We start from the raw sequence: 23,117 nt of genomic DNA, 5'->3' as shown, positions 1-23,117 counted from the left end.
AGGAGAAGAGGAAGGGAACATCCCAGAGAGGACAGAGGAGAGGAGAAGAGGAAGGGAACATCCCAGAGAGGACAGAGGGAGGAGAAGAGGAAGGGAACATCCAGAGGACAGAGAGGACAGAGGAGAGGAGAAGAGGGAAGGGAACATCCCAGAGAGGACAGAGGAGAGGAGAAGAGGAAGGGAACATCCCAGAGAGGACAGAGGAGAGGAGAAGAGGAAGGAACATCCCACAGAGGACAGAGGAGAGGAGAAGAGGAGAAGGGGAACATCCCAGAGAGGACAGAGGAGAAGAGGAAGGGAACATCCCAGAGAGGACCAGAGAGGGAGGAGAAGAGGAAGGGAACATCCCAGAGAGGACGGAGGAGAGGAGAAGAGGAAGGGAACATCCCAGAGAGGACAGAGGAGAAGAGGAAGGGAACATCCCAGAGAGGACAGAGGAGAGGAGAAGAGGAAGGGAACATCCCACAGAGGACAGAGGAGAAGAGGAAGGGAACATCCCAGAGAGGACAGAGGAGGAAGGAGAGGAGAGAGGAGGAAGGGAACATCCCAGAGAGGACAGAGGAGAGGAGAAGAGGAAGGGAACATCCCAGAGAGGACAGAGGAGAAGAGGAAGGGAACATCCCAGAGAGGACGGAGGAGAAGAGGAAGGGAACATCCCAGAGAGGACGGAGGAGAGGAGAAGAGGAAGGGAACATCCCAGAGAGGACAGAGGAGAAGAGGAAGGGAACATCCCAGAGAGGACAGAGGAGAGGAGAAGAGGAAGGGAACATCCCACAGAGGACAGAGGAGAAGAGGAAGGGAACATCCCAGAGAGGACAGAGGAGAGGAGAAGAGGAAAGGGAACATCCCACAGAGGACAGAGGAGAGGAGAAGAGGAAGGGAACATCCCACAGAGGACAGAGGAGAGGAGAAGAGGAAGGGAACATCCCAGAGAGGACAGAGGAGAGGAGAAGAGGAAGGAGGAGTGGAGAAGAGGAAGGGAACATCCCAGAGAGGACAGAGGAGAGGAGAAGAGGAAGGGAACATCCCAGAGAGGACAGAGGAGAGGAGAAGAGGAAGGGAACATCCCAGAGAGGACAGAGGAGAGGAGAAGAGGAAGGAGGAGAGGAGAAGAGGAAGGGAACATCCCAGAGAGGACAGAGGAGAGGAGAAGAGGAAGGGAACATCCCAGAGAGGACGGAGGAGAGGAGGAAGGGAACATCACAGAGAGGACGGAGGAGATGAGGAAGGGAACATCCCAGAGAGGACAGAGGAGAGGAGAAGAGGAAGGGGACATCTCAGAGAGGACAGATGAGAGTAGGAAGGGAACATTAATAAATAAATGCACCTGCTCTGTTTGATTGTCTCTCTCTGGACGAGGGACAGCAACAAGATGCAGAGTGTTTCTGAACCAATTCCAAACACAACACTGTTCTGGGTGACCAACAACATGAGGCTGCAGGGCAGTTAGGAACTAATAGAAAACTGTTCAACAGAAACTAAAGAGAGGAAACTCACCAACACAGACAGATCCTGCCAGTGTGTAGATAAACGAGGTCCATCCTAGCAGAGATGATAGAAAAACTGTTGTTTTGGCCTGGCATTGATAATGCATTTTGTTACCTCATTAACAAGTTAACTGTCACAGTATACACAACAATCACGACATTCATAAAGCCTCATATTCTAAATGATGTGACTTGGTGGGCGAGTCTGAGCACTTGGTATACCGACGTCTTGCCATGTGAGCTGTGGGCCAGAACACTGAGATGGTCTCATATTTAATCCACCATAGGGCCCTGTAATACGATGACGTGGGAGCCATCCATTCAACACACCAACACTGACCGTGTGCACGCACACACACACACACACACACACACACACACACAGTAATGGACTACTTAACGTCTTACGTATGGTATAATGTGACCATCCAACACAGCACCACTGACTCCATAGCAACCACACAGCACCACCGACTCCAAAGAGAACAGGCAGGGTGACCATGGAAACCAAGCCAGTTGTATAAACTTTAGAAGACTCCCAACCCCTGGAGGACTTCTGTTTGTCACAGACAGTAGATAGCAACTTTCACAAACCAACGTCAGGTACAGTACAGTTCCCACAATGAGAAAGCGTGTGTCATACACACCACACAGCACTTAGCAGAACCTTTCAACTCAAACCCTAGCTAACTTTACTGAAAAGGTCAACAGATTTAGTGCCAGATTGTAGATGAATGGAGCACACAGAACAATATCGCTACAGTAGACCAAGCTCTGGTCCATGGTGTTACATGCAGCTAGAGCTTTCTTCAAGGAGCACGTAACGCCCTGGACCAGAGCCACAGAAGACCCATTCAGTTAGATGGTTCTACCTGAAGGAACTGGCTGTACATGCTTGGCTCCTCCATCCAGCTTGAAGTCCAGATACAGTGTTGGAGTTCTGGTGAAGATTTTTGACTGGACAAAAAAAAAAGGACAAAACATTTATAGTATTTCATTGACCCCCAACATTCCAGGCAGCACCCCTTTAACACCTAGCAACCTGATCTGTTGGTGTTACCCTTCCCACTCCCTCTTTTAACACCTAGCACCCTGATCTGTTGGTGTTACCCTTCCCACTCCTCTTTTAACACCTAGCAACCTGATCTGTTGGTGTTACCCTTCCCACTCCCTCTTTTAACACCTAGCACCCTGATCTGTTGGTGTTACCCTTCCCACTCCCTCTTTTAACACCTAGCACCCTGATCTGTTGGTGTTACCCTTCCCACTCCCTCTTTTAACACCTAGCACCCTGATCTGTTGGTGTTACCCTTCCCACTCCCTCTTTTAACACCTAGCACCCTGATCTGTTGGTGTTACCCCTTCCCACTCCCTCTTTTAACACCTAGCACCCTGATCTGTTGGTGTTACCCTTCCCACTCCCTCTTTTAACACCTAGCACCCTGATCTGTTGGTGTTACCCTTCCCACTCCCTCTTTTAACACCTAGCACCCTGATCTGTTGGTGTTACCCTTCCCACTCCCTCTTTTAACCATAATTTGCAAATAAATTCATTAAAAATCCTACAATGTGATTTTCTGGATTTTTTTCCCTCATTTTGTCTGTCATAGTTGAAGTGTACCTATGATGAAAATTACAGGCCTCTCTCATCTTTTTAAGTGGGAGAACTTGCACAATTGGTGGCTGACTAAATACTTTTTTGCCCCACTGTATACTACATAATATTAGTTTCTTTTAGTATACTGTAAACAAACGGTATCCTTTCAGTTGAGTGTAGTAGCGCTTCGCCTGTCTAACGGAAGTTGATGCTGTTGCTATGTAACTCCTTGCTAGTTTGTTAGCATATATAACATATTAATAGCTAGCCACGACTTCATTAACAATGTCCATTGAGAACGCACCAAGACTATAGCACTTAGCTAAGCTAAGAATGACGTGAATAATCAAGTTAATAAATGTTGGGTAGGTAGTTAGATAGCATATAGTTAATATACTGGACAGTTCAATGTATTAGTAGCCAACTAACATTACATAGCTAGCTAACATACCAGTACATACAAGCAATTGTTGTAATGATATGCGGTTCGTAAGGCTAGCGTAGCTAACAATTTGTAAGCCAGCATAACGTGCAACGTAACTTATTTGAAAAGTCATTACGTTATTACATTGCTCAACAATTCTTTAACGTTTGTCATAATTAGTTAAAGCAATGAATTTGTATCCGCTCTCTTCAGACTTCTGCTGCTCATGTCTCTGTCACTAACAAATACAGGCACGGGTCGTACCTGTCAGGACCCGGTTTCAACCTGGGTCTCCGGAGGAGAAACAGTCACTTAACCAACTGAGCCACGAATAGACAGCAGAACCCAGAAGATGAGGCAGACACAGCAGTACTTAAGACGGTGAAATTTAATAAAGAAAAATCCTAAAATACAAAAAATGGCAAATCCAAAAGGTGGAAGGAAAAACACAAAAAGACCTCAAAAGAAACTCACCAAAAATAAACAAAAACAAAAACAGAATACCACAAGAACTTCACCCGGAATCGACAAGAGCACACAGAACACTAGGCAGGGTGCTAACATACAAACACAGAGCACAGAACTGAGGGAAACAAAGGGTTTAAATACAATCAGGAAAACGAGACACAGGTGCAAATAATAATGGGGATCAAGGAAAAACATAGGGACAAAAAGCACAATGGGGACATCTACTGACCAAAACCCGGAACAACCCTGGCCAAATCCTGACAGAATCCCCCCTAGGAACGGCTCCTGACGTTCCTACCAGCTCTGTCAGGGTGGAGGACCCTGAACTGACGAATGAGGTCAGGGTCCAGGATGTCTTTGGCAGGAACCCAGGAGCGCTCCTCAGGACCGTAGCCTTCCCAGTCCACCAGATACTGCCAGGACCGCTGCACCCGGCGGGGAATCCAGTATCCGGTGGACGGTATAAGCCGGCTGGCCTCCAATGACACGAGGCGGAGGGGGAGGTCTGTCTGCCGGGACAAGGGGAGAAAAAACAACAGGTTTTAACAATGACACATGAAATGTGGGATTAATCTTAAGGGATCTGGGTAAGTGTAGGCGATAAGAAACTGGGTTAACTCTCCTGGCAACCTTGAAGGGACCGATGTATTTTTGGGACAGCTTGCGAGACTCCACCCGTAGAGGTAAGTCTCTTGTGGAAAGCCAGACTCTCTGGCCGGGGCGCAGGGTAGGCCCGGGACGGCGACGTCTGTTGGCTTGTTGTTGATACCTCTGTGAGGAACGCATCAGATTAAGACGGGTCTTCCTCCACATAAGCCGACAGCGTCTGACGAACCTCAAGGCTGAAGGCACTCTGACTTCTGCCTCCTGGTCCGGGAACAATGGAGGAGCATAGCCAAACTGACACTCGTGCGGGGACATACCAGTGGAGGAGGAGCGCAAGGTGTTGTGCGCGTATTCGGCCCAAACAATAAAGGATGACCATGTGGACGGGTTGTCACGAGTCATACATCGGAGGGTGGTTTCCAGCTCTTGATTCATCCTCTCTGTTTGGCCGTTGGACTCCGGATGGTACCCTGAAGATAGACTGGCAGAAGCCCCCATGAGTTGGCAGAAGGCCTTCCAAAACCTTGAGGCGAACTGGGGACCTCTGTCAGAAACCACATCTTGAGGAATGCCGAAGACTCGGAACACATGATTAATTACCAACTCAGCCGTTTCCTTGGCAGAAGGTAACTTAGTCAGAGGGACGAACCTGGCCGCCTTTGAAAACCTGTCGATTATGACTAGGATAGTAGTATTGCCATGGGATGGAGGAAGTCCAGTAATAAAGTCCAATGAGATATGGGACCAGGGTCTGTGGGGAACAGGTAAAGGATGAAGGAGTCCTTGAGGGCGGAGGTGAGAAGATTTGCCCTGGCAGCACACGGGGCAGGCATTGACGAAAGTGGCAACGTCTTCTCTTATGGTAGGCCACCAGAACTTACGCTGGATGAACTCCAAGGTGCGACCTACGCCCGGATGACAGGTGAGGCGAGAGGAGTGCCCCCACAGAAGGACCTGAGTCCTCACTGCCTTGGGGACAAACAACCGATTGGCAGGGCCTCCTTTAGGGTCCGGTTCGCTAGCTTGAGCACGTCTCACGGTATCCTCAACTTGCCACGAGATCGGAGCCACAATCTTAGCAGCAGGAAGGACAGGCATGTCCGTGTCATCTCGAATGGCAGGAGCGTAGACTCGGGACAGGGCATCCGGTTTGAGATTCTTCGACCCGGGCCGATAGGTGAGGATAAACTGGAATCGATTGAAGAAAAGAGACCATCTAGCTTGTCTAGAGTTCAATCGCTTCGCCTGCTGGATATACTCCAGATTTTTGTGGTCCGTAAGCACTTGAAACGGGTGAGAAGCCCCGAGCCAGTGTCTCCATTCCTTCAATGCCATCTTAACCGCTAGGAGTTCACGATCCCCACATCGTAGTTTCTCTCAGTCGGGTAAGCCGGTGTGAGAAGAAAGCGCACGGATGAAGCTTCTTGTCTTCACCCCTCTGAGACAGGACAGCTCCAACACCAACCTCTGATGCGTCTACCTCCACCACAAATGGTTCATCCGTAGTCGGTAGTATCAGGATGGGAGCAGAGAGGACGCGCTGCTTGAGTCCTTGGAAGGCCGTCTCAGCTTCTCTTCCCCACACAAACCTTGCATTGCCACCTTTGGTTAAAGCTGAGAGAGGAGCTGCCACCAAACTGAAGTTCTTGATGAACTTGCGGTAAAAGTTTGTGAAGCCCAGGAAACGCTGAACATCCTTAACGGATTTGGGGGTGGGCCAATCCGCTACCGCCCTACCTTCCTAGGGTCCATTTGGACTCGACCGGGTTCCACTACAAATCCCAGGAATTGTACTCGGGATGAATGGAATTCACATTTTTCCGGCTTAACGTACAGATGGCTGTCCAGGAGGCGTTTGAGTACTTGTCTGACATGCTTAGTGTGTTCTTGAAGGGAGCTCGAAAAGATGAGGATGTCATCCAAGTAAACGAACACAAATATGTTAAGCATATCCCTAAGCACATCGTTTATGAGCGCTTGGAACACCGCTGGGGCGTTGGTCAGGCCGAAGGGCATCACCAAGTATTCATAGTGACCAGTAGGCGTGTTGAAAGCGGTCTTCCACTCGTCACCAGGTCTGATCCGCACAAGATGGTATGCGTTCCGCAGGTCAAGCTTAGTGAAAACAACTGCTTCCTGGAGCAGCTCGAAGGCTGTGGCCATAAGGGGTAGCGGGTAACGGTTACGGACGGTTATGTCATTGAGTCCCCGGTAGTCGATGCAAGGACGTAATCCACCATCTTTCTTGGCCACAAAGAAAAACCCTGCTCCCGCCGGGGGAGGTGGATGGACGCATGAGGCCTGCTTCCAGAGAGTCCTTGATGTAGGTATCCATAGCAGCTCGTTCGGGTGGAGATAGGGAAAAGATCCGACCCCTGGGGGGCAAGTGCCCGGAAACAGGTCGATGGGGCAATCGTAAGATCTATGGGGTGGTAGCATGGTGGCCCTCTGTTTGCTAAACACCAGTTTGAGGTCATGGTAACACTCGGGAACTCGGGTCAGGTCGATGGATTCTAAAGACTCGGGAGTAGAACTCGGGGAATTCTGGAAAATACAAGTAGCTTGGCACGTAGGACCCCACTGCTTGATAGTGCCCACAGACCAGTCGATGTGAGGGTTATGGCTGTGAAGCCAGGGGTATCCAAGGACGAGAGGGAACTCGGAACAGGAGATCAAATGAAAGTTCATCAATTCCTGGTGTTGTGAAACTGAAAGTCTCAAGGAGGTAGTGACATGAGTGACAAGTCCAGATCCCAAAGGGCTTCCATCCAATGTAGTAACCCTCATGGGTTCACCCAGAGGTTCAGAGGGAACGCCATTCTCCTTCGCCCAGACACCATCCATGAAGTTACCTGCGGCTCCAGAGTCTACCAAGGCTTGAAGGTGAAGCTTGTGGTTGTCCCAGGAGAGGGTGACTGGAATGAGCAGACGGGAGTTGGACGGATGGGAGGAGGTTATGTTTCCCGTTACAGTTCCCCCGGTCTGTACGGGACAGAGCGTTTCCCTGGAGCCCGGGACACGTGGAACGGAAATGGCCCGGTTTGCCACAATATAGACAGCGTCGCTCCCTCATCCGGCGGTCTCTCTCAGCCTGGGAGATGCGTCCAATCTGCATGGGTTCCGGTGGAGCCAGCGATGATAAAGGTGGGGACTCGGAGCTGGGACTGATAGGGGCTAGAGGTCTACGGTTGAGTTCTCTCTCTCTCAGACGCTGGTCAATGCGTGAGGCCAACTTGATCAGGGACTCGAGATTGTCCGGTGGTTCCCGAGTGGCCAGTTCATCTTGGATAGTGTCGGAAAGGCCCTTCAGAAAGCACACCGTGAGCGCCTCGTGTTCCAGCCACTCGCTGCTGCCACCGTGCGGAACTGGATGGCATAGTCCGTCACGCTGCGCCAACCTTGATGGAGAGTCAGGAGCTGTTTGGCTGAGTCAGAACCACTGCTTGGGCCTTGAAACACTGTTTGAATTCCTCAGCAAAGGCAGAGTAGCTGGCACAGCAGGAACTATGGGCATCCCACACAGCAGTAGCCCAGGCCAGGGCTTTTTCCGACAGCAGGGTAATGATATATGCGATCTTAGACCGGTCGGTGGGAAACGACGAGGGTTGCAGCTCAAAGGAGAGAGAACATTGAGTGAGAAAGCCTTTACAAGCACTTGGATCACCTGAGAACCGTTGGGGAGGTGGAAGACGAGGTTCAGCCAGGGGGTTAACTGCCATGGGTACGTGAACCTGAGGTACTGGGACGGAACTGTTGCCGGGGTAAGTCGAGCAGATATTTGCTTAATGGAAGTCAGCATCTCCGACAGAAGATGAGAATGTCTAGCCATTAAGGCCTCTTGCTGAACCAGGACGGCTTCGTGGCGTTGGACAGTCTCCTGGTGGTGGGACAGCGTGGCAAAAAGGTCCTGGGAACTGGCTGCCTCTGGGTTCATTTTTGGCTCTGTGTTTCTGTCAGGACCCGGTTTCGAACCTGGGTCTCCGGAGTGAGAAACAGTCACTTAACCAACTGAGCCACGAATAGACAGCAGAACCCAGAAGATGAGGCAGACACAGCAGTACTTAAGACGGTGAAATTTAATAAAGAAAAAATCCTAAAATACAAAAAATGGCAAATCCAAAAGGTGGAAGGAAAAACACAAAAAGACCTCAAAAGAAACTCACCAAAAATAAACAAAAACAAAAACAGAATACCACAAGAACTTCACCCGGAATCGACAAGAGCACACAGAACACTAGGGCAGGGTGCTAACATACAAACACAGAGCACAGAACTGAGGGAAACAAAGGGTTTAAATACAATCAGGGAAAACGAGACACAGGTGCAAATAATAATGGGGATCAAGGGAAAACATAGGGACAAAAAGCACAATGGGGACATCTACTGACCAAAACCCGGAACAACCCTGGCCAAATCCTGACAGTACCTCAACAAGTCACTCGAAAGGCAAGGCACTCTGGAAAACAAGGCTTCCACACTAAGCAGTGTGTTCATTTAAAACTGAGAGTGTGGACCAGTATAGACACTGGACCCGTGTTACATGTAACACTCTCAGTGTTTATTTAACACTGAAGAATATGCTGTGACGGTATCAGTGAACACCATAACAGTGTCACTTTAACACTGAGTTAGTGTAACGTTTTAATGCCACTGGTGTTGGAAAGAATCAGTGTTAAAAGGGAAACACTTTGAAAAGCGTAAATTCAACACTTTCTGGTGGTTCTCATATAAACACGTAAAAAGTGTGAAATTGAACAACCACAGTGTGTTTTACCAATCAAATTTTGCTGTGCAGCCCAGTCCCACCCAGCCCCAGCTCAGTCCACCCCCAGCCCAGTCCCACCCCTAGCCCAGTCCCACCCCCAGCTCAGTCCCACCCAGTCCCCCCCAGCTCAGTCCCACCCACCCCCAGCTCAGTCCCACCCACCCCCAGCTCAGTCCCACCCCCAGCTCAGTCCCACCCCCAGCCCAGTCCCACCCCCAGCCCAGTCCCACCAGCCTCAACACATTTACACACAGATAACTGCCAAAATGAAGGAAACACAAATGAGGAATACAAAATATATTGAAAGCAGGGGCTTCCACACAGGTGTGGTTCCTGAGTTAATTAAGGAATTAACATCTCATCATGCTTAGGGTCATGTATAATGTGTGTGTGTGTCTTAGTCACCAGATCTCAACCCAATTGAACACTTACGGGAGATTCTGGACCAACGCCTGAGACAGCGTTTTCCACCACCATCAACAAAACACAAAATGGAAAAATGGTGTCGCATCCCTCAGCTTGTAGAATCTACGCCACGGTGCATTGAAGCTGTTCTGGCAGCTCGTGGTGCCCAATGACATATTAAAACACTTTATTTTGGTGTTTCTTTTATTTTGACAGTTACCTGTCCATTACCCCGTTGGACATCGTTGGCCTCTCTGCCTGTCTGTAGTGTCTCCCCCTGCCCTGTAGTAACCAGAGGCAACCTGTTTCCCAGCTTCAACACATTTACATCTGAAACATGACAAACCTTATGGACGTCATTAGAAACTCTGTCTGTCTCCTCTCCTGCCCTAGAGTAACCCCGCCAGGCAATACGGTCCCAGCGATGCCCCGCCCCTTTCCCAGCTTCAACACATTTGCATGTAAAATGACAAACCTTATAGACTGACTGTCTGTCTGTCTCCTCTCCTGCCCTAGAGTAACCCCAAACCCAACCGGCCCCGGTCAAATTTACATCTGAAACATGACAAACCTTATAGACTGTCTGTCTGTCTCCTCTCCTGCCCTAGAGTAACCCCAAACCCAACCGGCCCCGGTCAAATTTACATCTGAAACATGACAAACCTTATAGACTGTCTGTCTGTCTCCTCTCCTGCCCTAGAGTAACCCCAAACCCAACCGGCCTCGGTCAAATTTACATCTGAAACATGACAAACCTTATAGACTGTCTGTCTGTCTGTCTCCTCTCCTGCCCTAGAGTAACCCCAAACCCAACCGGCCTCGGTCAAATTTACATCTGAAACATGACAAACCTTATAGACTGTCTGTCTGTCTCCTCTCCTGCCCTAGAGTAACCCCAAACCCAACCCGGTCAAATTTACATCTGAAACATGACAAACCTTATAGACTGTCTGTCTGTCTGTCTCCTCTCCTGCCCTAGAGTAACCCCAAACCCAACCGGCCCCGGTCAAATTTACATCTGAAACATGACAAACCTTATAGACTGTCTGTCTGTCTGTCTCCTCTCCTGCCCTAGAGTAACCCCAAACCCAACGGCCCCGGTCAAATTTACATCTGAAACATGACAAACCTTATAGACTGTGTCAGTCTCCTCTCCTGCCCTAGAGTAACCCCAAACCCAACCGGCCCCGGTCAAATTTACATCTGAAACATGACAAACCTTATAGACTGTCTGTCTGTCTGTCTGTCTCCTCTCCTGCCCTAGAGTAACCCCAAACCCAACCGGCCCCGGTCAAATTTACATCTGAAACATGACAAACCTTATAGACTGTCTGTCTGTCTCCTCTCCTGCCCTAGAGTAACCCCAAACCCAACCGGCCCCGGTCAAATTTACATCTGAAACATGACAAACCTTATAGACTGTCTGTCTGTCTCCTCTCCTGCCCTAGAGTAACCCCAAACCCAACCGGCCCCGGTCAAATTTACATCTGAAACATGACAAACCTTATAGACTGTCTGTCTGTCTGTCTCCTCTCCTGCCCTAGAGTAACCCCAAACCCAACCGGCCCCGGTCAAATTTACATCTGAAACATGACAAACCTTATAGACTGTCTGTCTGTCTGTCTGTCTCCTCTCCTGCCCTAGAGTAACCCCAAACCCAACCGGCCCCGGTCAAATTTACATCTAAAACATGACAAACCTTATAGACTGTCTGTCTGTCTGTCTCCTCTCCTGCCCTAGAGTAACCCCAAACCCAACCGGCCCCGGTCAAATTTACATCTAAAACATGACAAACCTTATAGACTGTCTGTCTGTCTCCTCTCCTGCCCTAGAGTAACCCCAAACCCAACCGGCCCCGGTCAAATTTACATCTAAAACATGACAAACCTTATAGACTGTCTGTCTGTCTCCTCTCCTGCCCTAGAGTAACCCCAAACCCAACCGGCCCCGGTCAAATTTACATCTAAAACATGACAAACCTTATAGACTGTCTGTCTGTCTCCTCTCCTGCCCTAGAGTAACCCCAAACCCAACCGGCCCCGGTCAAATTTACATCTGAAACATGACAAACCTTATAGACTGTCTGTCTGTCTGTCTCCTCTCCTGCCCTAGAGTAACCCCAAACCCAACCGGCCCCGGTCAAATTTACATCTGAAACATGACAAACCTTATAGACTGTCTGTCTGTCAGTCTCCTCTCCTGCCCTAGAGTAACCCCAAACCCTGTCAAATTTACATCTGAAACATGACAAACCTTATAGACTGTGTCTGTCTCTCTCCTGCCCTAGAGTAACCCCAAACCCAACCGGCCCCGGTCAAATTTACATCTGAAACATGACAAACCTTATAGACTGTCTGACTGTCTGTCTGTCAGTCTCCTCTCCTGCCCTAGAGTAACCCCAAACCCAACCGGCCCCGGTCAAATTTACATCTAAAACATGACAAACCCACTTCCCCAGAAACCTGCTACTCATTTCCTGTCTCGTCTAACTCAGCAGACCAGACAGACAGAGAAAATAAGGAGGAGAAGGGGGGGGGGTGAGAAAGAGGATGGATACTCGTGAAGATGTAATTGCCTGCAAACGTCACATGATGAAGCTGAATGTCTTGTGGTTGGTTGGCATTTCTGGCGAGGCATATCTGGGCCCGAGGCTTTCAACATCTCAGTCATTGTATTGTATACAGTTTTCTGGCTTTGATATGGGCAAGACCCCAGCACATCATGTCAACAGCCGACATTAAGTATTCATTCTGTATAATACAGTGATAAAGGAACAATGATGATGACAATGATGGAGATGATAAACTCCCCCCCCTTTTCATCCACTGTGGTTTTGGACCTGTGATTACAAATGCGTTACATTGTAGGGTGAGAACTATATAAATCTATTTTTAGTCGGTTAAGTTTATACATATTCTTATGACTGTTTGTTATGACTTCCACGTGACATCAACCAGTGTTTCTCCTAAATGCTTTTAGCAGCGGCGCACTGCCGTTGCTAATTCGTGGACGCCACCGAAAAACGTATATATAAAAATAAGAAATCATTTTACCATCCCGTGGTGCAACACTGGTTGATGTCATGTGGAAGTCAGAACAAACATCCATAAGAACTTGTATAAACTTAAATAACTAAAACCCAGATAAAATATGTGGAAAATATAATAGAGCAGTATATATATTTAATGATTACCTTTGAGAACTAACAATCCCCCAAAATAAAAAATAAACAGTCGGGATGAATCCAAAATGTAAAAAATATCATGTCATGGGGCCCCACATTGATTTTGTTGTACTGTTTGAGTCATTCAGATAGCATAAGAACAAGGCATAAGCCACGGCTAAATGTGTAGAATTGAAGGAATTTAGCTTTAAAATCTTCTCTCAGCCCTATGGCACATTTTTTTGAATGGCATGAAATTAGCTTTAAAAAAAACAGTACAATGTTCTCTCTGCCCCGCGGCAAAATGTATAGAATTGCCGGAAATGTGCTTTAAAACAGCAGCAGTTTGTCTCTGCGGCCAAGAAGAGGGCCTCTAAAACCGCACAACTGGCCACACCCACTACCACCATCCGGGTTATGGTTAGTATGGTGCTCCTCACCTGTACACCCAGGGTTATGGTTAGTATGGTGCTCCTCACCTGTACACCCAGGGTTATGGTTAGTATGGTGCTCCTCACCTGTACACCCAGAGTTATGGTTCGTATGGTGCTCCTCACCTGTACACCCAGGGTTATGGTTAGTATGGTGCTCCTGACCTGTACCCCCAGGGTTATGGTTAGTATGGTGCGTTAGTATGGTGCTCCTCACCTGTACCCCCAGGGTTATGGTTAGTATGGTGAGTTAGTATGGTGCTCCTCACCTGTATACGAAGGGTTATGGTTAGTATGGTGTTCCTCACCTGTACACCCAGGGTTATGGTTAGTATGGTGCTCCTCACCTGTACACCCAGGGTTATGGTTAGTATGGTGCTCCTCACCTGTACACCCAGAGTTATGGTTCGTATGGTGCTCCTCACCTGTACACCCAGGGTTATGGTTAGTATGGTGCTCCTGACCTGTACCCCCAGGGTTATGGTTAGTATGGTGCGTTAGTATGGTGCTCCTCACCTGTACCCCCAGGGTTATGGTTAGTATGGTGAGTTAGTATGGTGCTCCTCACCTGTATACGAAGGGTTATGGTTAGTATGGTGTTCCTCACCTGTACACCCAGGGTTATGGTTAGTATGGTGCTCCTGACCTGTACCCCCAGGGTTATGGTTAGTATGGTGCGTTAGTATGGTGCTCCTCACCTGTACACTCAGGGTTATGGTTAGTATGGTGCGTTAGTATGGTGCTCCTCACCTGTACACCCAGGGTTATGGTTAGTATGGTGCTCCTGACCTGTACCCCCAGGGTTATGGTTAGTATGGTGCTCCTCACCTGTACACCCAGGGTTATGGTTAGTATGGTGTTCCTCACCTGTACCCCCAGGGTTATGGTTAGTATGGTGCTCCTGGCCTGTACCCCCAGGGTTATGGTTAGTATGGTGCTCCTGGCCTGTACACCCAGGGTTATGGTTAGTATGGTGCTCCTCACCTGTACACCCAGGGTTATGGTTAGTATGGTGCTCCTCACCTGTACACCCAGGGTTATGGTTAGTATGGTGCTCCTCACCTGTACACCCAGGGTTATGGTTAGTATGGTGTTCCTCACCTGTACCCCCAGGGTTATGGTTAGTATGGTGCTCCTCACCTGTACACCCAGGGTTATGGTTAGTATGGTGCTCCTCACCTGTACCCTCAGGGTTATGGTTAGTATGGTGCTCCTCACCTGTACCCCCAGGGTTATGGTTAGTATGGTGCTCCTGGCCTGTACACCCAGGGTTATGGTTAGTATGGTGCTCCTGGCCTGTACCCCAGGGTTATGGTTAGTATGGTGCTCCTCACCTGTACCCCCAGGGTTATGGTTAGTATGGTGCTCCTCACCTGTACCCCCAGAGTTATGGTTCGTATGGTGCTCCTCACCTGTACACCCAGGGTTATGGTTAGTATGGTGCTCCTCACCTGTACACCCAGGGTTATGGTTAGTATGGTGCTCCTGACCTGTACCCCCAGGGTTATGGTTAGTATGGTGCTCCTCACCTGTACCCCAGGGTTATGGTTAGTATGGTGCTCCTGACCTGTACCCCCAGGGTTATGGTTAGTATGGTGCTCCTGACCTGTACCCCCAGGGTTATGGTTAGTATGGTGCTCCTCACCTGTACACCCAGGGTTATGGCTAGTATGGTGCTCCTCACCTGTACCCCCAGGGTTATGGTTAGTATGGTGCTCCTCACCTGTACACCCAGGGTTATGGTTAGTATGGTGCTCCTTACCTGTACCCCCAGGGTTATGGCTAGTATGGTGCTCCTCACCTGTACCCCCAGGGTTATGGTTAGTATGGTGCTCCTGACCTGTACCCCAGGGTTATGGTTAGTATGGTGCTCCTGACCTGTACCCCCAGGGTTATGGTTAGTATGGTGCTCCTCACCTGTACACCCAGGGTTATGGCTAGTATGGTGCTCCTCACCTGTACCCCCAGGGTTATGGTTAGTATGGTGCTCCTCACCTGTACACCCAGGGTTATGGTTAGTATGGTGCTCCTTACCTGTACCCCAGGGTTATGGCTAGTATGGTGCTCCTCACCTGTACCCCCAGGGTTATGGTTAGTATGGTGCGTTAGTATGGTGCTCCTCACCTGTACACCCAGGGTTATGGTTAGTATGGTGCTCCTTACCTGTACCCCCAGGGCCTGTCCAGAGATAACGGCCACAGTGACCCCCTCCCTGCTGGGCTTGGGGACCTGGCTGTCCTTCAGCTCCTGGTACTGGGGCTCCACCATCTTGTCCTCCCTCCTCAGGTTGACCCACAGCTGCAGGCCCTGGACGGGCTCCTCAGACACGGGCATCTCTGCATGGACCACCCCTCGGCCTGCCGTCATCCACTTATGAAGAGACACAGAGACGGACACAGAAACACACACACACAGATACAGAGAGGCATAGACACACACACAGATACAGAGAGGCATAGACACACACACACAGATACAGAGAGGCATAGACACACACACACACACACACACACACACACACACACACACACACACACAGATACAGAGGCATAGACACACACACAGATACAGAGAGGCATAGACACACACACACAGATACAGAGAGGCATATATACACACACACACACACACACACACAGAAACACACACACAGATACAGAGGCATAAACACACACACAGATACAGAGAGGCATAGACACACACACACACACACACACACACACACACACACTAACCATATAAAGGAGTATTGTACAGTATAATATACATGAAATCAATGTTGTCTGATATGACTTCCATAATAAATCACCCATGTGGACTTAATACTGGAACTAACTGGTTTCCAGGAGGAATTTAACTTCACATTTACACCTTTCCTTCCCCACTGCTGTGATATGTACCTAGTGGATGTCTATCTTCCCCAGTGTACCTAGTGGATGTCTATCTTCCCCACTGTACCTAGTGGATGTCTATCTTCCCCACTGTACCTAGTGGATGTCTATCTTCCCCAGTGTGCCTAGTGGATGTCTATCTTCCCCACTGTACCTAGTGGATGTCTATCTTCCCCACTGCTGTGATATGTACCTAGTGGATGTCTATCTTCCCCACTGCTGTGATATGTACCTAGTGGATGTCTATCTTCCCCACTGCTGTGATATGTACCTAGTGGATGTCTATCTTCCCCACTGCTGTGATATGTACCTAGTGGATGTCTATCTTCCCCAGTGCTGTGATATGTACCTAGTGGATGTCTATCTTCCCCACTGCTGTGATATGTACCTTGTGGATGTCTATCTTCCCCACTGCTGTGATATGTACCTAGTGGATGTCTATCTTCCCCACTGCTGTGATATGTACCTAGTGGATGTCTATCTTCCCCAGTGCTGTGATATGTACCTAGTGGATGTCTATCTTCCCCACTGTACCTAGTGGATGTCTATCTTCCCCACTGCTGTGATATATACCTAGTGGATGTCTATCTTCCCCACTGTACCTAGTGGATGTCTATCTTCCCCACTGCTGTGATATGTACCTAGTGGATGTCTATCTTCCCCAGTGTTGTGATATGTACCTAGTGGATGTCTATCTTCCCACTGTACCTAGTGGATGTCTATCTTCCCCAGTGCTGTGATATGTACCTAGTGGATGTCTATCTTCCCCACTGTACCTAGTGGATGTCTATCTTCCCCACTGTACCTAGTGGATGTCTATCTTCCCCACTGTACCTAGTGGATGTCTATCTTCCCCAGAGCTGTGATATGTACCTAGTGGATTTCTATCTTCCCCAGTGCTGTGATATGTACCTAGTGGATGTCTATCTTCCCCAGAGCTGTGATATGTACCTAGTGGATGTCCATTGTTCGTCTCAAAGCTCCGCTAACATTAAAATAACACACTGGAAGGTTGTGTTCAAAATGGCTGCTACTACTTTTGGTCCAGGGGCCAAGCTGTGCACTAAATAGGGTCTAGAGCCCTCAAACTCAACGTTGGACCTCGAAGCCATTTCCACTGCGTGTTCTCATTGTCCCCTCTAATCAGGGCCTGATTTAGTCCTGGGACACCAGGTGGGTGCAATTCATTATCAGGTAGAACAGAAAACCAGCAGGCTCCGGACCTCGTAGGGTCAGAGTTGAGTACCCTTGGTCTAGAGAATAAGGGCTCAGGGAATAGGGTTTTTAGCCAAAAGTAGTGCACTATATAGGGAATAGGGGTTTTAGCCAAAAGTAGTGCACTATATAGGGAATAGGGGTTTGAGCCAAAAGTAGTGCACTATATAGGGAATAGGGGTTTTAGCCAAAAGCAGTGCACTATATAGGGAATAGGGGTTTTAGCCAAAAGTAGTGCACTATATAGGGAATAGGGGTTTCAGCCAAAAGTAGTGCACTATATAGGGAATAGGGATTTTAGCCAAAAGTAGTGCACTATATAGGGAATAGGGATTTTAGCCAAAAGTAGTGCACTATATAGGGAATAGGGGTTTTAGCCAAAAGTAGTGCACTATATAGGGAATAGGGGTTTTAGCCCAAAAGTAGTGCACTATATAGGGAATAGGGGTTTGAGCCAAAAGTAGTGCACTATATAGGGAATAGGGGTTTTAGCCAAAAGTAGTGCACTATATAGGGAATAGGGGTTTCAGCCAAAAGTAGTGCACTATATAGGAATAGGGGTTTTAGCCAAAAGTAGTGCACTATATAGGGAATAGGGGTTTTAGCCAAAAGTAGTGCACTATATAGGGAATAGGGGTTTCAGCCAAAAGTAGTGCACTATATAGGGAATAGGGATTTTAGCCAAAAGTAGTGCACTATATAGGGAATAGGGATTTTAGCCAAAAGTAGTGCACTATATAGGGAATAGGGGTTTTAGCCAAAAGTAGTGCACTATATAGGGAATAGGGGTTTTAGCCAAAAGTAGTGCACTATATAGGGAATAGGGGTTTTAGCCAAAAGTAGTGCACTATATAGGGAATAGGGGTTTTAGCCAAAAGTAGTGCACTATATAGGGAATAGTAGTTTGAGCCAAAAGTAGTGCACTATATAGGGAATAGGGGTTTGAGCCAAAAGTAGTGCACTATATAGGGAATAGGGGTTTTAGCCAAAAGTAGTGCACTATATAGGGAATAGGGGTTTTAGCCAAAAGTAGTGCACTATATAGGGAATAGGGTTTTAGCCAAAAGTAGTGCACTATATAGGGAATAAAGGTTTTAGCCAAAAGTAGTGCACTATATAGGGAATAGGGGTTTTAGCCAAAAGTAGTGCACTATATAGGGAATAGGGGTTTTAGCCAAAAGTAGTGCACTATATAGGGAATAGAGGTTTTAGCCAAAAGTAGTGCACTATATAGGGAATAGGGGTTTGAGCCAAAAGTAGTGCACTATAGGGAATAGGGAGCCATTTCATGCACATGCCCAGAGGGTGATGCAGCGTTGCTGTGGGAAGCTAATTGAGCAATAACACTTAAAACTTTCGTCAGCAGCTTTCCCCTCCTGTTCCACTGTGAGGAAACCCGTCTGCCCTGGGTTAGTAGCTCCAGCCCCCCCCAATGGTGTTTGTCTCTCCCGCTCTCTCTCCCCGTCGCACACACACACACCCGTGTAGTAGTATTTTATTAGGATCCCCGTTAGCTGTTGCACACACACAACAAGTCTCTTGTAGTAGTATCTTGGTATTTTATTAGGATCCCCGTTAGCTGTTGCACACACACACACACAACAAGTCTCTTGTAGTAGTATCTTGGTATTTTATTAGGATCCCCGTTAGCTGTTGCACACACACACACAACAAGTCTCTTGTAGTAGTATCTTGGTATTTTATTAGGATCCCCGTTAGCTGTTGCACACACACACACACACACACACAACACAACACAACAAGTCTCTTGTAGTAGTATCTTGGTATTTTATTAGGATCCCCGTTAGCTGTTGCACACACACACACACACACACACACAAACAAGTCTCTTGTAGTAGTATTTGGTATTTTATTAGGATCCCCGTCAGCTGTTGCACACACACACACACACACACACACACACACAACAAGTCTCTTGTAGTAGTATCACACAACAAGTCTCTTGTAGTAGTATCTTGGTATTTTATTAGGATCCCTGTTAGCTGTTGAGAAAGAAGCAGCTCCTCTTAGTGGGTCCACACAGAACATGACATAATTTAGTGTCATCAACTTGTTCAACAGCCACACCATTCATTACCACATTCAGCTGAGGTCCAGAACGTAGGGAATGATTTGTACCAAATACAATGCTCTTAGTTTTAGAGATGTTCAGGACCAGTTTATTACTGGCCACACATTCCAAAACAGACTGCAACTCTTTAATAAGGGTTTCAGTGACTTCATTAGCTGTGGTTTCTGATGTGTTTATGGTTGAATCATTAGCGTACATAGACACACATGCTTTGTTTAATGCCAGTGGCATTAGTGTATTTAGTGCCTATTAAACCACTTCCTGGTTGATGCTGACTGACTGACCAGGGACAACAGCTTTACGACTGCTGCATGGGGAAAACACAGGAAATGCCCCGAAGGCACGAAGCTTCATTGGTTCTGGTATGGTGAAGAGTAGGAACCTACATACCGTACAGTGAGGTGTTTCTCTACCTGTAAATCCCCTGGTTTCAGTAGTCCAGAGTGGCCACAGAAATCCTCATGAGCTGAAACGCCTTTCAAAACGTAGGTCACCTAAACAAAGACAAAATAGATCCAAATATATTCACAAAGCCATAGATGAGCCATTGCTGATTTTACATAACAGCTTGGGAGGCAAAACAAAACATTAACGGTGCTCTGCAGTTATCCCTCCGCCGAATACCAACCGTGTCTAGAGAAGTGGAAAACAACTTTCTCTAAGTCTTTGCCAATTGAGGTTGAGATTAGAAAAGAGATGAATGAATCTCGGTTGTAAACATGAATGGATTGGGAAGGAAATCACATCATAAAGCTCGTAAGACTGGAAAACATAGTATGGTAAATCATTGATTTCCTATTTTCCTCATGCAAGTCTAACAGATGAAATATGTACAGTGTGTGTGTGTGTGTGTGTGTGTGTGTGTGTGTGTGTGTGTGTGTGTGTGTGTGTGTGTGTGTGTGTGTGTCTGATGTGTGTGTGCAATGCAGTGTCCAGGACAGACAAGGGCCCGTGTTCACTCCGTGTCCATTCCGCTGCCACATGGACTGAGGTCAAAGCGGACAGGAAGTAGACAGCTGTAGAGGTTAGAGGTAAACATCTGTCTCTCAGAGAGGCTTCCAAGCCTCCAGCCAGGAGGGCGAAGCCTCTCTCTGATCTGGCAGCGCACGCGGCTTTGAGCTCTGAGATGTAACAGTGAGCCAACACACCTGCTGCATGGAATGCTGGGCCGTGGGCGCTTCAGCCCCGCCCCGTCAGGTCTGGTCCAGTCCGCGGCCAGATGGACACTAAGCTACACATCTACAGTATCAGCTGGGCCTATGGTCTGATCTGGTCTGGGCCATGATAGAAGCTATGTTAGGTTACACATGTATCTACAGTATCAGCTGGGCCTATGGCCTCATCTGGTCTGGGCTATGGTAGACGCTATGTTAGGTTACACATGTATATACAGTATCAGCTGGGCCTATGGTCTGATCTGGTCTGGGCCATGATAGAAGCTATGTTAGGTTACACATGTATCTACAGTATCAGCTGGGCCTATGGCCTCATCTGGTCTGGGCCATGATAGAAGCTATGTTAGGTTACACATGTATCTACAGTATCAGCTGGGCCTATGGCCTCATCTGGTCTGGGCCATGATAGAAGCTATGTTAGGTTACACATGTATCTACAGTATCAGCTGGGCCTATGGCCTCATCTGGTCTGGGCCAGGATAGACACTATGTTAGGTTACACATGTATCTACAGTATCAAACACAGGCCGAGACTTTTCTATTAAAAACACTTGTTTTGACTCTATAAATTCCCACTGTGGACCATCGCCTTTATGGTTGAGGAAACAGTGATTCACCAACACCACTTCCAAAGCAGAAGTTTAATTTCCTTCCTCCCCTCTGTCTAAATATGTGATATTGGTGGGTTTTCATTCAAACCCCAGTATCCAAAAGCAAGCTAATGCTATGTTTAACGAACCTAGTGAGAAGCTTTCTCTGGACAAGGCTTACACTACAGTTGGCCTGTTAGTGCCATCTGCTGGTCGTTAGCAGGAAGTGCATCAATGATGAATGTGCCTCTCCCTCCCCATCATCTTTAATAATAATGGGTATGTGCCACACCCTCCCTCATCATTAATGGCCTCATCCTCCTTCATCATTAATGTATGTGTGCCACACCCTCCCTCATCATTAATGGTGTACGTGCATCATCCTCCCTCATCAACAGGTTATCTTCAAGTCTCTGCTAGGTAAAGCCCCGCCCTATCTCAGCTCACTGGTCACCATAGCAGCACCCACCCATAGCACATGCTCCAGCAGGTATATCTCACTGGTCACCCCCAAAGCCAATTCCTCCTTTGGTCGCCTTTCCTTCCAGTTCTCTGCTGCCACTGACTGGAACGAACTGCAAAAATCACTGAAGCTGGAGATTCCCATCTCCCTCACTAGCTTTAAGAACCAGCTGTCAGAGCATCTCACAGATCACTGCACCTGTACATAGCCCATCTGTATACAGCCCATCTCATCCCCATACTGTATTTATTTATTTTGCTCCTTTTGCACCCCAGTATCTCTACTTGCACATCTATCTTTTGCACATCTACCATTCCAGTGTTTAATTGCTATATTGTAATTACTTCGCCACCATGGCCTATTTATTTCCTTAACTCCCTTATTTGACCTAATTTGCACTCACTGTATATAGACTTTTTTTCTACTGTATTATTGACTGTATGTTTTAATCATTCCATGTGTAACTCTGTGTTGTTTTATGTGTCGAACTGCTATGCTTTATCTTGGCCAGGTTGTAGTTGCAAATGAGAACTTGTTCTCAACTAGCTTACCTGGTTAAATAAAGGTTAAATGCATTTTTTTTTTAAATCATTAATGGTGTATGTTTCTCATCCTCCCTCTTCATTAATGGTGTACGTGCCTCACCCTCCCTCATCATTAATGGTGTACGTGCCTCACCCTCCCTCATCAGTAATGGTGTACGTGCCTCACCCTCCCTCATCAGTAATGGTGTATGTGCCTCACCCTCCCTCATCAGTAATGGTGTATGTGCCCTCACCCTCCCTCATCATTAATGGTGTATGTGCCTCACCCTCCCTTATCATTAATGGTGTATGTGCCTCACCCTCCCTCATCATTAATGGTGTATGTGCCTCACCCTCCCTCATCATTAATGGTGTATGTGCCTCATCCTCCCTCATCATTAATGGTGTATGTGCCTCATCCTCCCTCATCATTAATGGTGTATGTGCCTCATCCTCCCTCATCATTAATGGTGTATGTGCCTCATCCTCCCTCATCATTAATGGTGTATGTGCCTCACCCTCCCTCATCATTAATGGTGTATGTGCCACACCCTCCCTCTTCATTAATGGTGTATCTGCCACACCCTCCCTTATCATTAATGGTGTATGTGCCTCACCTCCTCATCTCACCCTCCCTCATCATTAATGGTGTATGTGCCTCACCCTCCCTCATCATTGATGGTGTATGTGCCTCATCCTCCCTCATCATTAATGGTGTATGTGCCACACCCTCCCTCATCATTAATGGTGTATGTGCCTCACCCTCCCCATCATTAATGGCCTATATGAACCTCCCTTATCATTAATGGGTTCAGTCAGAA

General features: G+C 47.7%; 1 protein-coding gene across 1 annotated transcript in view; it reads right to left on the bottom strand.

Moving 5' to 3' along the window:
- Positions 1 to 1,453: 1,453 nt before the first annotated feature.
- The window catches only part of LOC135543126 (pirin-like), a 208,767-nt gene continuing 187,103 nt past the window's right edge, over positions 1,454 to 23,117 (bottom strand). The window contains exons 6-7 of the mRNA XM_064970202.1: positions 2,360 to 2,444; positions 1,454 to 1,542 (exon numbers count right to left, since the gene is read on the bottom strand). Of these exons, the coding sequence (XP_064826274.1) occupies positions 1,469 to 1,542; positions 2,360 to 2,444 (159 nt within the window). The 3' untranslated portion in view covers positions 1,454 to 1,468. The remainder of the gene's footprint in view (positions 1,543 to 2,359; positions 2,445 to 23,117) is intronic.

The sequence above is a fragment of the Oncorhynchus masou genome, chromosome 7 (assembly GCF_036934945.1).
Source record: "Oncorhynchus masou masou isolate Uvic2021 chromosome 7, UVic_Omas_1.1, whole genome shotgun sequence".
Lineage (NCBI taxonomy): Eukaryota > Metazoa > Chordata > Actinopteri > Salmoniformes > Salmonidae > Oncorhynchus > Oncorhynchus masou.
The sequence above is the reverse complement of the archived record's forward strand: the minus strand, read 5'-3'. Positions and strand labels throughout refer to the sequence as shown.